The following is an 18,298-nucleotide window of genomic DNA, read 5'->3' on the forward strand; positions in this document are numbered from 1 at the left end:
CCTTCGCGAACGCTGGATCACACAAGGCTCAAAATACAAGGATGATCATAACGTCTCCTTCCCACCATTCAGCTTCTTCGTCAGATTTGTAAGTGCACAGGCAAAGATCAGAAATGACCCCAGTTTCACATTCAATCTCACCACTGCTCCAACCAACATGAGAGCAGAAAAGGCACCTAAATACTTACCAAAATCAGATGTGTTGGTTAAAAAGACTGAGATCACTGCTGCAATATCCGGTTCACAGTCTAGCTCAGGCTCGAAGGACGATGAACCAGACAAACAATGTCCGGTACATAATAAACCTCACCCACTGTCAAAATGCCGCGGGTTCAGAGGGAGACACCTTGAAGAGAGGAAAACATACTTAAAGGAGAACTCAATATGCTTTCGATGTTGTGGATCCATGAAACATATCGCTAAAGACTGCAAGGTAAGAATAAAATGCAGTGAGTGTGAAAGTGACAAACATACCTCAGCGATGCATGCTGGTCGGGCTCCATGGTTTCTTGGTACGCCTGCTGCAGCCAATGCGCAAAGCGGGGAGCCTGAAGAACACCTATCACCTGACGTGACTTCCATGTGCACAGAAATCTGTGGTGGTGCTCCTAAGCCGAGATCCTGTTCTAAGATCTGTTTGGTGAATGTTTACCAAGCTGACAATCCCAACATATCCTACAGAGTGTACGCGGTGCTTGACGACCAGAGCAACCGGTCCCTGGCAAAATCACAGTTGTTTGACCTGTTTAACATAAACGGCAATACAGCTCCATATACATTACGGACATGCACAGGCATTGTCGAGACAGCAGGGAGAAGGGCAAGCCAGATTGTTGTAGAGTCAATAGATGGGAAGACTAGAGTAGTACTCCCCACCTTATTGGAATGCAACAACTTACCTGATGACCGATCAGAGATCCCTACTCCTGATATTACACAGTATTATCCACACCTGAGTGCAGTGGCTAACCAAATACCTCCTCTTGACATCGGTGCTCCTATTCTCCTCTTGCTAGGCAGAGACGTTCTGAGCCTACATAAAGTACGTGAACAACACAATGGACCTCACAACTCACCGTACGCCCAGCGCCTCGACCTAGGCTGGGTCATTGTTGGAGAAATATGCCTAGGTGGAGCCCACAAGTCAGAAAATGTCAACGTCTACAAGACCCATGTCCTTCAAAATGGACGCACCTCTTTGCTAAAGCCATGCACTAATAGCATCCTGGTGAAGGAGAAACTGAATGCTGCAACCAAGCATTTTTTCCCAGCCCCACCTCACAACCTGAACGTCTCTACTACCACCTGTGTAGATGCTCTAGGGGAGACTGTGTTTCAAAGAACACCGGATGACGACAAACCAGCTCTGTCTGTTGATGATAACATGTTTCTAAACATCATGGAAAACGACGTGTACATGGACGATGGACTTGCAGCACTGTCAACAGAGACCGAAGCCATCGACCTTCTCCAGCGCACCAAAGACTCACTTGCTCAGTCAAACTTGAGGCTCCACAAAATAGCCTCAAACAGTGCACAGGTCATGGAGGCTTTCTCTTTGGAAGAACGAGCAAGTGACTTTAAAGATCTGGATTTAGGAGCAGATCCTTTGCCCCTCCAAAGAAGTTTGGGTATAAGCTGGGAACTAAACAGTGACAGTTTCACCTTCAGAGTTTCACAAGATGTTAAGCCATTTACTCGGCGTGGTGTGTTGTCCACTGTCAACAGTCTTTTTGACCCTCTTGGATTTGCTTCCCCGGTCACTGTGCATGGCAAGGCCCTATTGAGAGATCTTTCCTCTGAGCAGCATGAGTGGGATGCACCACTCCCACCCGAAAGAGAAGCACAGTGGAAGGCATGGACTGACTCTTTGACTGAACTGGAAAAGATTCACATATCAAGACCGTACATCCCTCTCACCATGTCAAGTTGTAAACCGATCGAACTATGCATTTTCTCAGACGCATCTAATGTAGCAATAGCTGCTGTAGCTTACCTACGTGTCCTGGACTCCGACGGAAAATGTCATGTTGGTTTCGTCATGAGCAAAGCAAGGCTGGCTCCTTACCCAGTGCACACCATACCACGTCTGGAGCTGTGCGCAGCGGTTCTAGGAATTGAGCTGGCAGGGCTGATCCAATCTGAAATAGACCTGGAGTTGGATGCAGTCAGGTTCTACACCGACAGTCGAATTGTTCTCGGATATATTTACAACAGTTCTAAGAGATTCTACACATACGTAGCCAACAGAGTGGCTCGTATAAGAAGCTCCACCAAACCGGACATGGCCCATCGTTTCTCACCCAGACAAACAAAAGTGAAGATGAGACTCAAAGGTTTCAGCTTGCCCAACCAGTCACAGACTAAGAGATTCAACCTCAGGTTACATCTTTTGCCACCAAGATCAAAGAGCAGCCTCTTGGATCCCAAAGGTTCGAACATTTCTCTTCTTGGAAAGCTCTAGTTAGAGGAATGGCGACTCTCATTCAAGGAACAACTAAGGAGTACCTCAGGCCCATCAGTGATGTGGTTTTACTTATGTCTAAGGGAGTAAAATGTTAATGTAGTGGTATTGACATACCAAGCGGGGAGTGTTCTGACACAAGTCATTGTTAATTAGTGGCGCCTAGTGGCCGTTTTAGGTACTGCACGTTAAACAAATTACCACATGGTTTTCGGCCGCCATTTTATTTTCAGTTACTACAATTGCAGAATCCACACAAGCTGAATGCAGCTCCATACGTTGTTCCTCACGTTTATCCTTGATGTAGATCTGTCTGTAAGTATTTTTATTTCTTTCATATAGCCTACGTCATGTACGTGTTGCACTTATTGCATTTATTTTGAGCTGTTAACTTATGTTTATTCTTTTCTGTGTGTTGCAGTTTCACAACATTAAAATTCAGTAAATACGCTTCAGCATAACGCCTACTGGATTTCTTTGAGTTTGTTAACTATCTGTATATCAGACGCAAAGGGACGCGTCTGAGAGGACAGAATAACCGGCGAAAACTTTCTCCACTCCGAGTCTGGTAAAGTTAACACATAGAAAAGCCTATCATTTTATTTCTATATTCAGCAGCAAAGCCAGTGTCTACATGCTCACAGGTCAAAAGGCACAATTTAAACATATGTGTAGCATAATTACGCAGTTAAAAACATGTTTTGAAGAAAATACTCGGTAGCAAAAAAAGGTAGCAGAATCTGACGGCTGCTCACGCAGGATTGTTATTTTCGGAATGCGCATGCGCAGAACCACTAGGGAGCAAAATCTGACGGGTAGCAGAAAATGTCAAGTCACCGGTGTTACACACTTCCGGTAAAGTAGGTGGCGGTATGCACCGATAAGTTGGTTTGCGATCCGCCACAAAACCCAGAGAAGAAGAAGAAGAAACCGAAATTGCTGTACGAACACATGCGAACACCTGATCAATCGTCTAGAAACATGAGATATAAGTATAAGGACAGATTGTTTTGCGCGAACTAAAGTGAATATTCGTCAGCTGGACATCGCTGTGGTGTCTATTCTAGAGCAGGCATGGCAGAGAGACAGGACAATGAGGTAACATCAGCTTTTATCTCCAGGAAGAAGCACGTTAGGAAGACATAGTGCAAAATATTTGCTTATTTGTTCTAAAGTCAGAAATGGACCGATTCATGTTTGATGCATACTTAAAAAATAGTCGCCAGCAAGTCGGACTGTGCTGTCAGCTCTGGCCGAATAGAAACGTGTGTTAGCTGCAGGCTACGTTAGCTTGGGAGCTAGCAAAACAACCTAGCTCCAACACTAGCCACCTTATAGCTACATTCAAGTTAGTGATTGTGGCGTACTGTCAGCATAGTGCTGGGATGAATAGAGACAAAACGCAGTCAGTCGTCAGACCGTTCAGTGCCTTGGATAAATAGATGCACTGCACCAAATAAGATACTTATAAAGGGGATTCGTATTGCATTTTTGTTATTCAATTGTAATTGATGTTTTGCAAATTAGCAATATATATTTTTGAGTATTAAAAGTAACCCGTAAAGATCCACTGGATTTCAATACAATAACATGTTAAACAATTAATTGTAGCTTCAACATACGACTTCACGGGAATATTGAACATGAACTCTATTTGTTAAACTAAGTTTAGTGTACTCCAAGGTTCATTAAAAGTCTTAGCCTTAATTGTAACCTAAGTATGCAGCTTTTCCATTTGGTAAGCAACGAAACAGGATAGACTTAAGAACTGCCAGATTCTTCAAATAGCGTTAAAGAATATTTAGACAACTAAAACAGCAAGTGCTGTGTATTATAGCCATCAGGCGAAATAATGTACTTGCTCAAAAGTTAACATCCCATTTATCCTGCTATGTGTTTGTAATGATGAGGTGAAGGAGGCTGACCAGATCTACTTGCTGATGAAGGAGGAGTATCGCATCTCCAGGAACGTGCGTCTGGCCTGGTTCCTCGGTAAACTCAACCAAGTCATCTGGCCGGCCTCAAACCCTGAGCTGGTGAGTCAATCCTGCCTCTTTTCCCTCACTGCTGCTGACACTTTGCATGGGCTGGTATGATATTCTGACGGTATGATTACTTTGAACAAAAATACCACTGTTTCATGGTATCACTGTATTGTTATTACAGCTCTCACGTGCTATTTTGAAATGTCTGGGTAAAAAAAAAAACACACACACACACAGCTACATTGACCTGACAGATCAGAAATCAATCTAACCAACGCAGTACAGAAAATGAATAATAACTGACAATAAATATAATACCATAACAAGCATTATTTAATTGCTCTATTCTGCTGGTACTAGTAGCCTACTGCTGGCACTACCCTCGCTATTACTAATACTAGCCTACTTGCAGTTGGTTCAATAGAAATAACACAAATCTCTCTCTCTCTCTCTCTCTCTCTCAATTCAAATTGGCTTTATTGGCATGAAAGTTACAGTTTTGTACAATATTGCCAAAGCACATCATCAAATTAATAAGTAAAAATATTCAACATATAACAACATAACATTGTCTCTCACTCACACACACACAAACCCACACACTGCCAACAAACCGTTTTGGATCTCAACAGTATTTGTATGTAACGTAGGCTACCTTCGACACGCCACATCAGTGTTGTAATGGGACCCCACGTCCATCCCGTTCTTCTTCATGAGCGCGATCGTGTGCTCATACAGAGTGAACGGCAGCTCCGTTTTGGCTATCTGGTAAGCCGTGTTTATGAGCTTCTCTAACCTGCCGTTGTTTTCACTTGTCGCTCGTCTCGCCCACATATTTAGCGGGCCGGAAGAAGGGTTGTCAGCAACCCGCTTAGCGATTAGACAGTTTATGTGGCTCCTGCTTTTATCGTGCGCTTCTATGGTCTGCTTTCTGTAGTTCTCATTTCCTTTAAAAAACACCCCCCCCCCCGATCCGCTTTCGCAGGGAACTGTCTGCAAGCTTGGCAAAACATGCCGTGGTCGCCATTTGCAAGCCAAGGAAAAGCAGTCTTCCAGGACGGTAAAAATTAACGCTTTCTTTTCGTTTCCTCGTAAGAAGACATTTTTAAAATCCGCCAGTTTGAAAAAGCCGGTAAGGCGGGAGGGCGGGGTTATAGCGTCTCTCGCGTGTACTTTAGCGAATCATGATGTTGTCAACAAAAAATACACAAACTGGGATTGGCCAGTCACTGGCCCGGGCGGGCCAGTGACTGGCCAATCAACTTGCCCTGCATATGATTTTACTGGCCCCGGGCCATCAGGCTATACGTTATGTCGAACCCTGATAATAATAAACTTGTTTCACCACCGGTACACACTAGTGCGCAGTGTTACTGCTAATGCAAACTGAACATTTCCTACTGCTGCAGCTTCATATGAAAAGCATTTAACCTTTAAACAGTCTACAGGGGATGACACTAACGGTTGCCCGCTTGCTGGGGGCAACTGAAAATAATCTTTGGGCAAATTGAGATTGCTTTCTGTTTGCCCGAACGGGAAAGTGGATTTTTGAGGGGTTGTCAATAGTCGAGGCTATTTATTCAAGTGTTTTAGAGTCTGCAAAACAACCTTTTTATCCGCTATCACAAAATAGATATGCTATATTTGCAATTGAGCAGCGTGCGGCGGCCAGCAGCATCTCGCTCTCTCTCTTGCTCTCTTTTCTCTCTCTCTCTCTCTGAGTGTGAGAGAGAGAGAGAGACACAGACAGACAGACAGACAGACACAGACAGAGAAAGTTTTGCTGTCTACGTCCCAAAAGCCTAGGCTACGGACCTGGTTCTGCTATATTCAAAAACCGGAAATCAATAACGTTTGAGTTTATCGATACCGCTATGGAGTCCAGTAGATCACACGATGTTATGTTATATATCGAGTAGAGATTGGGTCATCTTCATCTAATTAGGCCTACTTCAGCGTATTATCCCGTCCAGTGTTTCCGCTAGACAAAATTGGTGCCGGTCATGTGACCAGTAAGGATTCAACGATCATATCGGAAAAATCAAATATTGATAAGCAACTTTATAAAGAATAATATCATCAAAGCATGTATATGTTTAGCCTACTATTTATATTTAAATGTGGGCTACTTGCAACAGGCAGTGACGACAATACAATTCAATCAAAGCACAACACATTTAATAGGCATATTTTTCACTTCAAAAGCAGAGGAAATAAAACAGCAGTTTTTGCGTAAAACTATGTGAAAAATGTCGACTCAACACCGATTTTCGACTCGTAGCCGACTGAAGTCTCAACATACTTTTATTATTATTATGATTTTTGTATAAATTGGAAATGGAATAGTCAGACGCAGCCGTATGCGAGTTAATGTGTGGTTGTGAGCGCACTGCAGGAGCTTCACTTCTGCTATGTGTGTACATGAAAATGTCAGCTTCACAAATGGTTTGGAGATTTTTTTCAAACAAATAGTGCAATGCAAATTATGCAGCATAAAGTTATAACACCCATTTACGACTCTGGGATGTTTATAAACTTAAAACACCCAAAGCCTTCGTCCGAGCAAAGCAGCGTTTCACCGTGACACCTCGCCAGTGTGAGCGAGTGAGACACGCAAAATAATGAGTCGTTCTTATAAAACAAACTGGCTCATATAATAAAGTGCGGATAAAATTATTTACGCTGCAAGTCAGAAAGCCATAATAAAAAATTAAAACGACAGTAGTTATACTGGCTTATAACAGTAGGCCTACTGCCTGCAGCGACTTACCTAGGCCTACTATAATAGCCTACTTTAAATAAAGTTTAGGTCTTTTCTCATATCAAATAAAAACTCTTTGGAAAAAAGAAAAAAAAATGCACTAATCTCTCTCGCTCGCTCTCTCTCTCTCTCTCCTTTTCGGCTGAGCCACGGGCATGGCATCAGCTGTCTCTCCGGAGTCCGAGTCTTCTTATACAGGTCCTTCTCATATAATTAGCATATTGTGATGAAGTTCAATATTTTCTATAATGTACTGATAAACATTAGACTTTCATATATTTTAGATTCATCACACACAACTGAAGTAGTTCAAGCCTTTTATTGTTTTAATATTGATGATTTTGGCAAAAAAGTAAAGAAAAACCAAAAATCCTTTTCTCAAAAAATTTGCATATTTCATCCGACCAATAAAAGAAAAGTGTTTTTAAAACAAAAAAAGTCAACCTTCAAATAATTATGTTCAGTTATGCACTCAATACTTGGTCGGGAATCCTTTCGCAGAAATGACTGCTTCAATGCGGCGTGGCATGGAGGCAATCAGCCTGTGGCACTGCTGAGGTGTTATGGAGGCCCAGGATGCTTCAATAGCGGCCTTAAGCTCATCCACAGTGTTGGGTCTGGTGTCTCTCAACTTCCTCTTCACAATATCCCACAGATTCTCTATGGGGTTCAGGTCAGGAGAGTTGGCAGGCCAATTGAGCACAGTAATACCATGGTCAGTAAACCATTTACCAGTGGTTTTGGCACTGTGAGCAGGTGCCAGGTCTTGTTGAAAAATGAAATCTTCATCTCCATAAAGCTTTTCAGCAGATGGAAGCATGAAGTGCTCCAAAATCTCCTGATAGCTAGCTGCATTGACCCTGCCTTTGATAAAACACAGTGGACCAACACCAGCAGCTGACATGGCACCCTAGACCATCACTGACTGTGGGTACTTGACACTGGACTTCAGGCATTTTGGCATTTCCTTCTCCCCAGTCTTCCTCCAGACTCTGGCACCTTGATTTCCGAATGACATGCAACATTTGCTTTCATCCGAAAAAAGTACTTTGGACCACTGAGCAACAGTCCAGTGCTGCTTCTCTGTAGCCCAGGTCAGGCGCTTCTGCCGCTGTTTCTGGTTCAAAAGTGGCTTGACCTGGGGAATGCGGCACCTGTAGCTCATTTCCTGCACACGCCTGTGCACGGTGGCTCTGGATGTTTCTACTCCAGACTCAGTCCACTGCTTCCGCAGGTCCCCCAAGGTCTGGAATCGGCCCTTCTCCACAATCCTCCTCAGGGTCCGGTCACCTCTTCTGGTTGTGCAGCGTTTTCTGCCACACTTTTTCCTTCCCACAGACTTCCCACTGAGGTGCCTTGATACAGCACTCTGGGAACAGCCTATTCGCTCAGAAATTTCTTTCTGTGTCTTACCCTCTTGCTTGAGGGTGTCAATGATGGCCTTCTGGACAGCAGTCAGGTCGGCAGTCTTACCTATGATTGCGGTTTTGAGTAATGAACCAGGCTGGGAGTTTTTAAAAGCCTCAGGAATCTTTTGCAGGTGTTTAGAGTTAATTAGTTGATTCAGATGATTAGGTTAAGAGCTCGTTTAGAGTACCTTTTCATGATATGCTAATTTTTTGAGATAGGAATTTGGGGTTTTCATGAGCTGTATGCCAAAATCATCAGTATTAAAACAACAAAAGCCCTGAAATATTTCAGTTGGTGTGCAATGAATCTAAAATATATGAAAGTTCAATTATTATCATTACATTATGGAAAATAATCAACTTTATCACAATATGCTAATTATATGAGAAGGACCTGTATATAAGTCATTCTTATATATAATATTTCCTTGTTTTGCTGTGGCTTAGGCTTTGACTTTCCCGCTTGATGTCGCCGTTTGTAAACCAGTCCATTAAATCAGAACAAGAGTACGTCATGCAGTTTTTTTTCCTTTTCCTTTTCCACTACAGTTATTGTTATAATGAAAGAAACTTGGTTTTTCATCTATTCAGTAGTATTAAATAGTTGAAACACTGTAGCATGTTTTAAAACAATTCAAAGTGTGAAGAGGGAATTATTTCAACCAGACAATCTGACCGGAGACAATTAGAATTTTCGGTCCCCGTATTTTTTTTCCGGTCAATGACCGGTACGGAAACTCTGATCCCGTCAATGGTCCGCATAATAGACTGTAAAAAGTGTTGTACCTTTGACTGTCCTGAAGAAACAACCCGCTTCAACTCCGTCTCCAAAAAAAAAAAAAAATAATAATAATAAACCTCCGTCAGCTGCTGCCGCTGCAGACGGGCTAAGCATGTCTCATCATTCATTCAAAGCAGCGGTAATCAGTAAACAGGAGACGATGTAGCAAGTTCCGTCAGTTAAAAAAAGTGATAGTTTTTAAATCCATGATGTTAAAATCTGCAGGATAAGAGCTAGTAAGCTTAAAAAAATAAAAAAAATAAATCGCGAACGGTTCAAATGTGATGTGTTCAGGTCGGCTCAGTAAACTGATAATTAGGCAAAGGTCAATAAAAGGTCATCATGATGTGTTCAAATGTAACATCAAGAAAATTTATTTTTTTCAGTTTTTCCAGAGAAAATAGAATAATACAGTTGGGGTGAAAAACTTGTTTTCCCAGCAATATAGAATAGGTAGGCTAGTAAATATGGAATTATGACCTGTTTAAAGTCCTATCTTGAGCTCTGCTCATCTTATAAGCAATTAAAGCAGGGGTGTCCAAACTTTTTTCATTGAGGGCCACATGCAGAAAAATCTACGAAGGGCCGGGCAACTTGGCAAAAATAACACATTTATAAGGACATGTACCTGCTCTGATGTTTAGTTTCATAGTGTCTTCGTAAATTGTAATCCTTCTTCACGGCAAAACTTTCCTTGCAAATTAATAGGGCTGGCCCGAATGCCATTTTTCAGGCTTCGAATATTCGTTGGTTTTTCCGAGCGAATATTCGAATATTCGTTCCATCAAAAACAACATAAAAAAAAAAAAAAAAAAGTTAATAATCCCTATATACTCCCTGGAACCGATTTTGACAGTATCTGCATATTTTGTTGAAGATTTACGCGCTCGGAGGTGAAGTAATGGATGCGCTATGACACTTACGCGCCCCACACACATCCTGCGTCTACCTCTGGAGCGCGTCGCGTTACCTTACTGCTGCCTCTCTCGGACTTTTCTCGGACACACATGCAACGTCTCAGCAGCTGCTGCTGCTGCAGCGCTGCTTCTAAAAGCCCTATCTTTCCACATAGAGTTTTCATAGATAATTCCCATTAAAAATGAAGTTCTTTCATGTCATCTATGATGCATATGATTTATATTGAGTCTGGACAGTAATCCGTGCGCCCCCTTGCCATTTTTTTATTTTTTTTGCCATATTTTCGCTTGTTGGAAGTTTTATTTTGAAGGGGACACACCAGGAAATGGTGAAACTACAGCGAAAGCTGCCAGTATGAAGTCAATATGACTCTCAGCAGAGTATTTCAAAAATCACTTTACTGATTTATACGGGAGAGAGAGAGGGGGGTGTGGTCGGGGAAGAAGAAGGCCGTAGACACAGATAGAGCAACGGAAAACTGTTGCGCTCATCATGATCTTTTTTATTTCTTCACTATATTGGATCTCTATATGTGTCATTTATCCAAAAATAAAATGCCAGAACTAATTGAAAATTAGGTTTTAAATCCCTCGGATTTTGATTGCACAATTAAATCGTGAAATAAAGGGATTATTCGCGTATACGACTGAGGGATGTTTTATTTTGAAATAAACACACCGGGTAAACGTGTAACTAGAGTGAATGCTGCTGGTATGACTGTCAGCAGAGTATTTCTCTATCAGTGAAAGCACAGAGACGCGAGAGAGACGCGCTGCTCTCAGAAAAAAATAGGCGAGCCTCCTGAGGTGAAGGGGAGCGTCGCTGCAGACGTGCCTCCGACGCGCCTCAGCAGTGCGTCTGAGGTTGGATGTGTGCTCGCTCTACGTTGATTTCACAGTCTGTGACAAAAAGTCAGACACAGACGCGAGGTAGACGCGCAGTAGAGGTAGGATGTGTGTGGGGCGCGTTAGTGATGTAATATCCTCCTAAATGAGCAATACTACTACTACTTAGGGGTGTAAATCGCTGCTTTCATCACGATACAATATTAAATCGATTCATTAGACAACGATATGATATTTGCCGATATCTAAAATCTGCTGCGATTCGATTCAGGGGCCTGCGATCGATATGAGACGATATTATATGCCCATTTAACACAAGATGGCCTATCTCGTTATCTAACAATACATGTTGATAATAGAATAGCCTTAATTGTTTGTATAATTTTAATCCATTGTATGCATTCTGAACACTAAAGATCTTGAAATTAACAGGATAAACAACAAATTTAAGCTGCTACCTCGGCTATTTCCCTCTTTTTGATGACATTTTATTTAATGTCAAGGGGACTTCCTTATAAAATACCTCTATCTATGTAAAATACAGCTAAAAAATATTAGCTTGAATTATTTGATTGAAAGATTAATATCTTTCATAAGCTTAATATCATTCACAAGATTAATATCTTTCATAAGATTAATATATTTCAATCTCTTACTATTATTCATATCTTAAGGTGTAGTGGCAGTAAACAATGCTTGGAGTGACATTTGAGTAGTTTTGGGCCGTGTAGGGTTTCAGGGCACAGGACTGAATTGGTGGATTCCTCGCTAGCTTAGCTCATTAGCCTAATAGAGCTATCCTCTTTAGCTGAGGCTACGGTGGCTTGTAAATTCACCCCGGGGAGAGGGTGACCGCCCCGGGGAGCGCAGGAGCTTCTCACCGCTGAGAGAGCAGCCGAGCCGCGCATTCTTGGAACTTTACACTGCGAGCCGGGCAGCGCTGTGCTGGACAGCCCGCGGGGATAACAGCCGAATGCCCCGCTAGCTCAGCTGCTAACCCCGCGAGCCTGTCGACTGCTCTGTCAGCGGGGATATATGATCCTCTGCCCATGGTGCAAACACCGACAGGTCTGTTACCGATGGTTTCAGTGTCCGAAATTAACTTTGATAATCATAACAAGCGTGAAAAGCCTGCTGCGGTCGGGCGGAAATGGTGTCACAAACATCCGGGCAAGGACATTGTCAAAATAAAAGCATATACAACATCGATTTGTATCGATGTTTGGACGTTGTATCGATTCAGTTGTATCGTTCGCAAATCAATCGATGGATCGATCTACATCGATGGATCGTTACACCCCTACTACTACTACTACTACAATATTACTAACTTTTATATCCAAATATAAAATGATTTGATGACATTATATTGCAGTACTAGCTTCTTGCAAAAAAAAAATTATTTATATATATATATATATATATATATATAAATATAAAAAATAAAATTATTAAAAAAAAAAAAAAAAAAATGAAGCTCCGAATACTAATTTTCCGAACGATGTCCAGCTGGGTGAAAATAGTAGCCAGCCGAGTTCCAGACCCTCCTAGGGGGATATTCCCCCCCCCCCCCCGGGAGATTTTTTTAACTTTTTAAAGTGAAATGCATGAATCTGGTGCACTTTGAGAGGAAAATTAAGAGGCTTAATCTGAAGAATTACATTACATTACATTATATTTTTAAAATCGGCCGTGGGCCAATACGTAGTTTGGACACCCCTGAATTAAAGCAATAATACGGGTGCTCTTTTAACAAAATAATAGAAAAGTGTCTATAAAGATTCTGATTGTGAAGTCTTGATAATGTTATCAATATTAATAGAAATGAATGATCCTCCTCCCTACATACAGTATACAGTGTTTCCCAGCGCTTTATAGCTAAGGCGGCCGCACTTTGATGTGCATACACATGTTAAGTGTATGGTCCATATTTGTATTTAGTGTGTCTGTATAGTACTGCACCAAAACACTAGAAGTTTTCTTTAATTGTGCTTTGTACTGTCTGCATGTTTGCACATCATTTGTACCTGGACATAGCAACAAAATTGCACAACTGTAAGGTCAGTGTCTGTTGTATTTTTGTATTAAAATGAACAGTTGTTTATTTCTTTACTGTGCATTGGCATATTTGAGCAAAATACCCCCAAAATGTTCGCCGCGGCGCGCCTCCTGTGACCAGGGACAGTGACCACCTTGACTAAGCCATTTTCTGGGGGAAACACTGCTAAAGAAGATACACTTAAGAAGGTCTTAACCATTAGGTGCTCTTGGGGACGTTGTTGTCCTTTCACACTCTTTTTTGTGTATTACTTTGGCTGTGCTTATGTTAAAGGTCACATATTATGCAAACTGCACTTTTTGAATGTGTTGGAACATAACTATGGGTCCACGGTGTGCCTAGGGACTGCCAAAGTTTAAAAAAAAAAAATCTCTCCTTTCCTCACCCTCCCCCTTTCTGAAAACCTCTCCAATATACTCCAGTCAGAATTCACGCCGACTGTAACGTCACAGTCGGCATACAGCCCCATATTTTCTTTATATATTTCTTTCTGCTGTCCTTTCCCCTCACCCACACATCACTTCACCAAATGGCCAATCATTTATATACTCAACCACCACCACCCCTCCACCCAGTTTCCCCCCCTCCCCTCCGCCCCTCTGCACAGCTAACCTGGCTAACCTCAGACCTCTCCAGCCTGCCCCTATCCCATCACCCTCTGGCTGTGCCAACTTTGCCCTCCTCAACACCCGCTCACTCAACAATAAAGCCCCCGCCATACATGAACTCATCCTCGACAATAATCTGGACCTCCTATTACTTACTGAAACCTGGCAACAACCCAATGACTTTTTCTCCCTCAACCAAGCATCTCCCCCTGGTTTCAGCTACATCGCCAAACCCCGCCCTTGCCGCCGTGGCGGTGGCCTCGCCGTCATCCACAAACATAATTATTTGATCAGAGAACTCACCCTCCCCTCAGTATCATCATTTGAATTCATTGCTTTTAAAGCCCCCTCCTCCACGACAGTTATCCTCATCTACAGGCCACCCAAACCTAATCCCTCCTTCCTTTCTGACTTCACCGAACTCATCACATTAGCATTAACCCTCTCTCCACGCTTGCTGTTACTCGGTGACATTAATATCCACATGGACTCCCCCACCTCCAAGCTCTCTTCTGAACTCACCATTGTACTGGACAATTTCGATCTCACCCAACATGTCACCTTCCCAACCCATGACAAAGGACACATCCTCGACCTTGTCTGCTCCATCAATCTCCCTATACTCAGCCTTCACCCATGCCCCTTTCCCCTCTCTGATCACAAACTTATACTGTTCACCATCCTCTCCCCCACCCCCTGCCCCCGCCCCCTCAGAGAAATCACCTTCCGTAACCTCAAATCCATTGATCCCCACCATCTCTGTGACCTGCTCTCCTCCACCCTCCCCCTGGACTCAACCCTCAGCTCACCTGATGAGCTTACAAACCACCTTAATTATATCCTGTCTTCCTCCCTCAACACCCTGGCCCCCCTAAAAACCAAAACTGTCTCCTTTAATACTTCTTCCCCCTGGTTCACACCTGCACTCCGCAAATTGAAACAGACTGGCCGCCAACTGGAACGACTCTCCAAAAAAACTTCTCTCACAGTCCACCACCAAGCCTACAAACTCCACCTCACTGCCTACAAAGACGCCCTCACCGCTGCCAAGTCTGCCTACCTCTCTGCCATCTTCTCTGACCCCTGCCAAAACCCCAGAACCCTCTTCTCCACAGTGAGCAACCTCCTCAAACCCCGGACCAGCACCCTCTCCACCTCCTCCCCAGACCTCTGCAACTCATTCCTCCAGTTTTTCGCTGACAAAATCACCACCATCAACCATTCACTTTTCCCTGTACATGAACCCCCTGCACATTCAATGGCCCCTCCCCTACCCATTTCGCTGGACATCCCAACCCCTCCTCCCCATTGCCGTCTCTCCCACTTTGACTTGGTTACCCCTCTTGCACTCTCCAAGCTTATCAGCTCCTCCAAACCTACTACCTGCTCCCTTGACCCCCTCCCCACTCCCCTGCTCAAGTCCTGCCTCCCCGTTCTCTGCCCCTACCTCACTAACCTCTTTAACTCCTCACTGTCCCATGGAATTGTCCCCTCTGCTTTCAAATCTGCTGCTGTCACCCCCACCCTCAAGAAACCTGGTCTCGACCCCGCCTCCCTCTGTAACTACCGCCCAATCTCCAACCTCCCCTTCCTCTCCAAAACCCTTGAACGCATAGTCACCAAACAACTCCAATCCCATCTCCACGCCAATAACCTTTTTGAATCCCTCCAATCTGGCTTCCGCCCTCTCCACAGCACAGAAACCGCTCTCCTTAAAGTCTTCAATGACCTCCTCACCTCTGCCGATGCTGGTTCCCTCAACTTCCTCATCCTCCTTGACCTGAGTGCAGCCTTCGATACTGTTAACCACACCATCCTGCTCACCAGACTCAGCAACCTCGGTATCGAAGGTACTGCACTCAGCTGGCTTCATTCTTATCTTTCTGACAGATCTAACTTCATCTCCCTCCATAACCACACATCTGCCACAGTCACCGTCACACAAGGTGTTCCCCAAGGTTCTGTACTCGGCCCCCTCCTCTTCATCATTTACCTCCTCCCCCTTGGTCAGTTACTTCGCCATTTCTCAATGGACTTCCACTGCTATGCTGATGACACCCAAATTTACCTCAGTACCAAATCCCCCCACAACCCCCCCATCTCCCACATTGAATCCTGCCTGTCTTCCCTTACACTCTGGATGAAAAATAACTTCCTCAAACTCAACAGCAACAAAACTGAACTCCTCCTAATTGGCTCCAAATCCACCCTCAGCAAATTTACAACCCCCCCCCCACACTCACTATTGATGGCACCATGGTCTCCCCCTCCCCCCAGGCCCGCAATCTTGGCGTAATTTTTGATCCCACCCTCTCCCTTGAACCCCACATCCGTCACACTGTCAAAACCTCCTTCTATCACCTCCGTAATATTGCAAAGATTAGATCCTCCCTCACACCCCATGCTGCTGAAAGACTCATCCATGCCTTCATCTCCTCCCGCCTTGACTATTGTAATTCACTCCTCGCCGGCATCAGCACCACCTCCATCAACAGACTCCAACGTGTCCAGAATGCAGCTGCCCGTCTCCTCACTCACACCAACTCGTGGAACCACATCACCCCAGTCCTCAAAAAGCTCCACTGGCTCCCCATTTCTTTCCGGATCAATTACAAACTCCTGGTCCTCACCTACAAAGCCCTCAACCATCTGGCCCCCCCATATCTCACTGACCTTCTCTCCCCCTATCAACCCCCTCGGGCCCTCAGATCCTCCTCAGCCAGTCTCCTCTCCACCCACACATCTAAACTCTGCAGCTTTGGTGACAGAGCTTTCTCCAGGGCAGCTCCCAGGCTCTGGAACAGCCTCCCCCAACATATCCGTGACTCTGAGTCCCTCACCATCTTCCAGTCCAAACTCAAGACCCATCTCTTCTCCTCTGCCTACCCCTAGTTCACCCACCAACCCAACTTTACATGACATTTTTGTTTGTTTATTGTTTTGTTTTTGTAAAGCGCTCTGAGTGAGAGAAGAGCGCTATATAAATAAAATTTATTATTATTATTATTATTTATATGTCCATACATTAGTAACCAGAAACTTCCACCGTGCAGTAGTCTATGATAACCCCACCCCCCCCCATTTCTTATTGGTCCACGGCCCCGAGATCCGATGGAAAATTTTCCGAGCGACAGCCATGTTGTTTTCCCCGCTAAGCGACAAGATGCCCGTAGTACAGCAAAGCATGCTGAATGTTACATACACCAACACAGAATGCTTTTGCTCATATCCCACTAATTTATCTTAACCACAGCAGTCTATTAATGCCTCGTTTTTAATAACACAACGGATAGGAAGCTACTTTTTTTTTTCGTTTTATATATGAGCATAAAACAACAAACAAGCAAACAAAAGAGGGCTAGGACATGACAGTACACACATTTGGAAGCAGGTACAAAAAAGAAAAGCATAGGTGCAGTACACAATACAAATATTTCTCACATTGGAATGGAGTGAAATAGAATCAGGAGTCTTTATGTTTGTAGCGATCCCATTTTTTCCAGTATTCCTCTCCTTTATCCTTTTGAAGCCGTAGCACAAAAGTCAAATTCTCCATTGCCTGGATAGAGTTTATAATGTTTGTAAAGAGTCTCATGGTAGGAGGATTCTTCTGGAGCCAGCATTTAGTAATTGCTTTTTTACTTGCAACCATGAAAATCTTCAGGAGGTAAGTGTCTCCTTTACTGAGACCTTCAGGGAGTTCTCCAAGATATAAACAGTTAAAAGAAAAGTCAAATATTATGTCCAGAGTCTCCACAATTAACTCTCTCACTTCCCTCCAAAAAGGTATAATACAAGGACAAGACCAAAAAACATGGACATAGTCTGCAGAAATCCCACCACACTCCCTCCAGCAGGAGACCTGCGTACCGCAAAATTTTGATGTCTGGTTAGGGGTAATAAAAAATCTTATCAAATTCTTCCAACAAAAATCTCGCCAGAAATAAGAGTTTGTGGAAGTGGATTGATTTTTCCAAATTTGAAGCCACGTTTCTTCTGGAATTACTATATTAGTTTCTTTTTCCCCAGCGCTGTCTAATATAATCTGTTGAGTTTTTATTCAATAAAGTAAAGCTTTTGTATAGTTTTCCAGTGATACCTTTGGTACTTTTGGAATCATAAGCGTCTATAAAAATTTGAATTATTTTCGAGGGTTCAGCTAAATTAGGGGTCTTTATTGTTTTCAGAAAAAAGTGGCGGATCTGTAAGTAACGATAAAAATCTTCTTTACCCAACTCATAAGATTGACGCAAATCCTCAAAAGATTTTAGGTTTCCGTTCTTTATTATCCTACAGAAGGAGGTGATTCCTCGCTTAGTCCATTGTTTGTACCTATGCAGGGTTTTTCCTGGCTCAGAATGGGCCTTTGGGGGGTCAGTACGCGACCGACTTTTTTTGGGGTCGCGACAGTAAAGGCAAACGGTTTGTGTATTTTAAGAGGGGTGTTGGGTTGGGAGAGGGGAGTTTC

At 43.3% G+C, this 18,298-nt stretch overlaps 1 protein-coding gene across 1 annotated transcript in view; it reads left to right on the forward strand.

The window, feature by feature from the left end:
- The first annotated feature begins 3,412 nt into the window (after positions 1-3,412).
- The window catches only part of szt2 (SZT2 subunit of KICSTOR complex), a 480,200-nt gene continuing 465,314 nt past the window's right edge, over positions 3,413-18,298 (forward strand). Inside the window, 2 exon segments of the mRNA XM_080032888.1 lie at positions 3,413-3,562; positions 4,375-4,500. Of these exon segments, the coding sequence (XP_079889014.1) occupies positions 3,539-3,562; positions 4,375-4,500 (150 nt within the window). The 5' untranslated portion in view covers positions 3,413-3,538.

Source organism: Ammodytes marinus (genome assembly GCF_949987685.1).
Source record: "Ammodytes marinus genome assembly, chromosome: 8".
Classification (NCBI taxonomy): domain Eukaryota; kingdom Metazoa; phylum Chordata; class Actinopteri; order Uranoscopiformes; family Ammodytidae; genus Ammodytes; species Ammodytes marinus.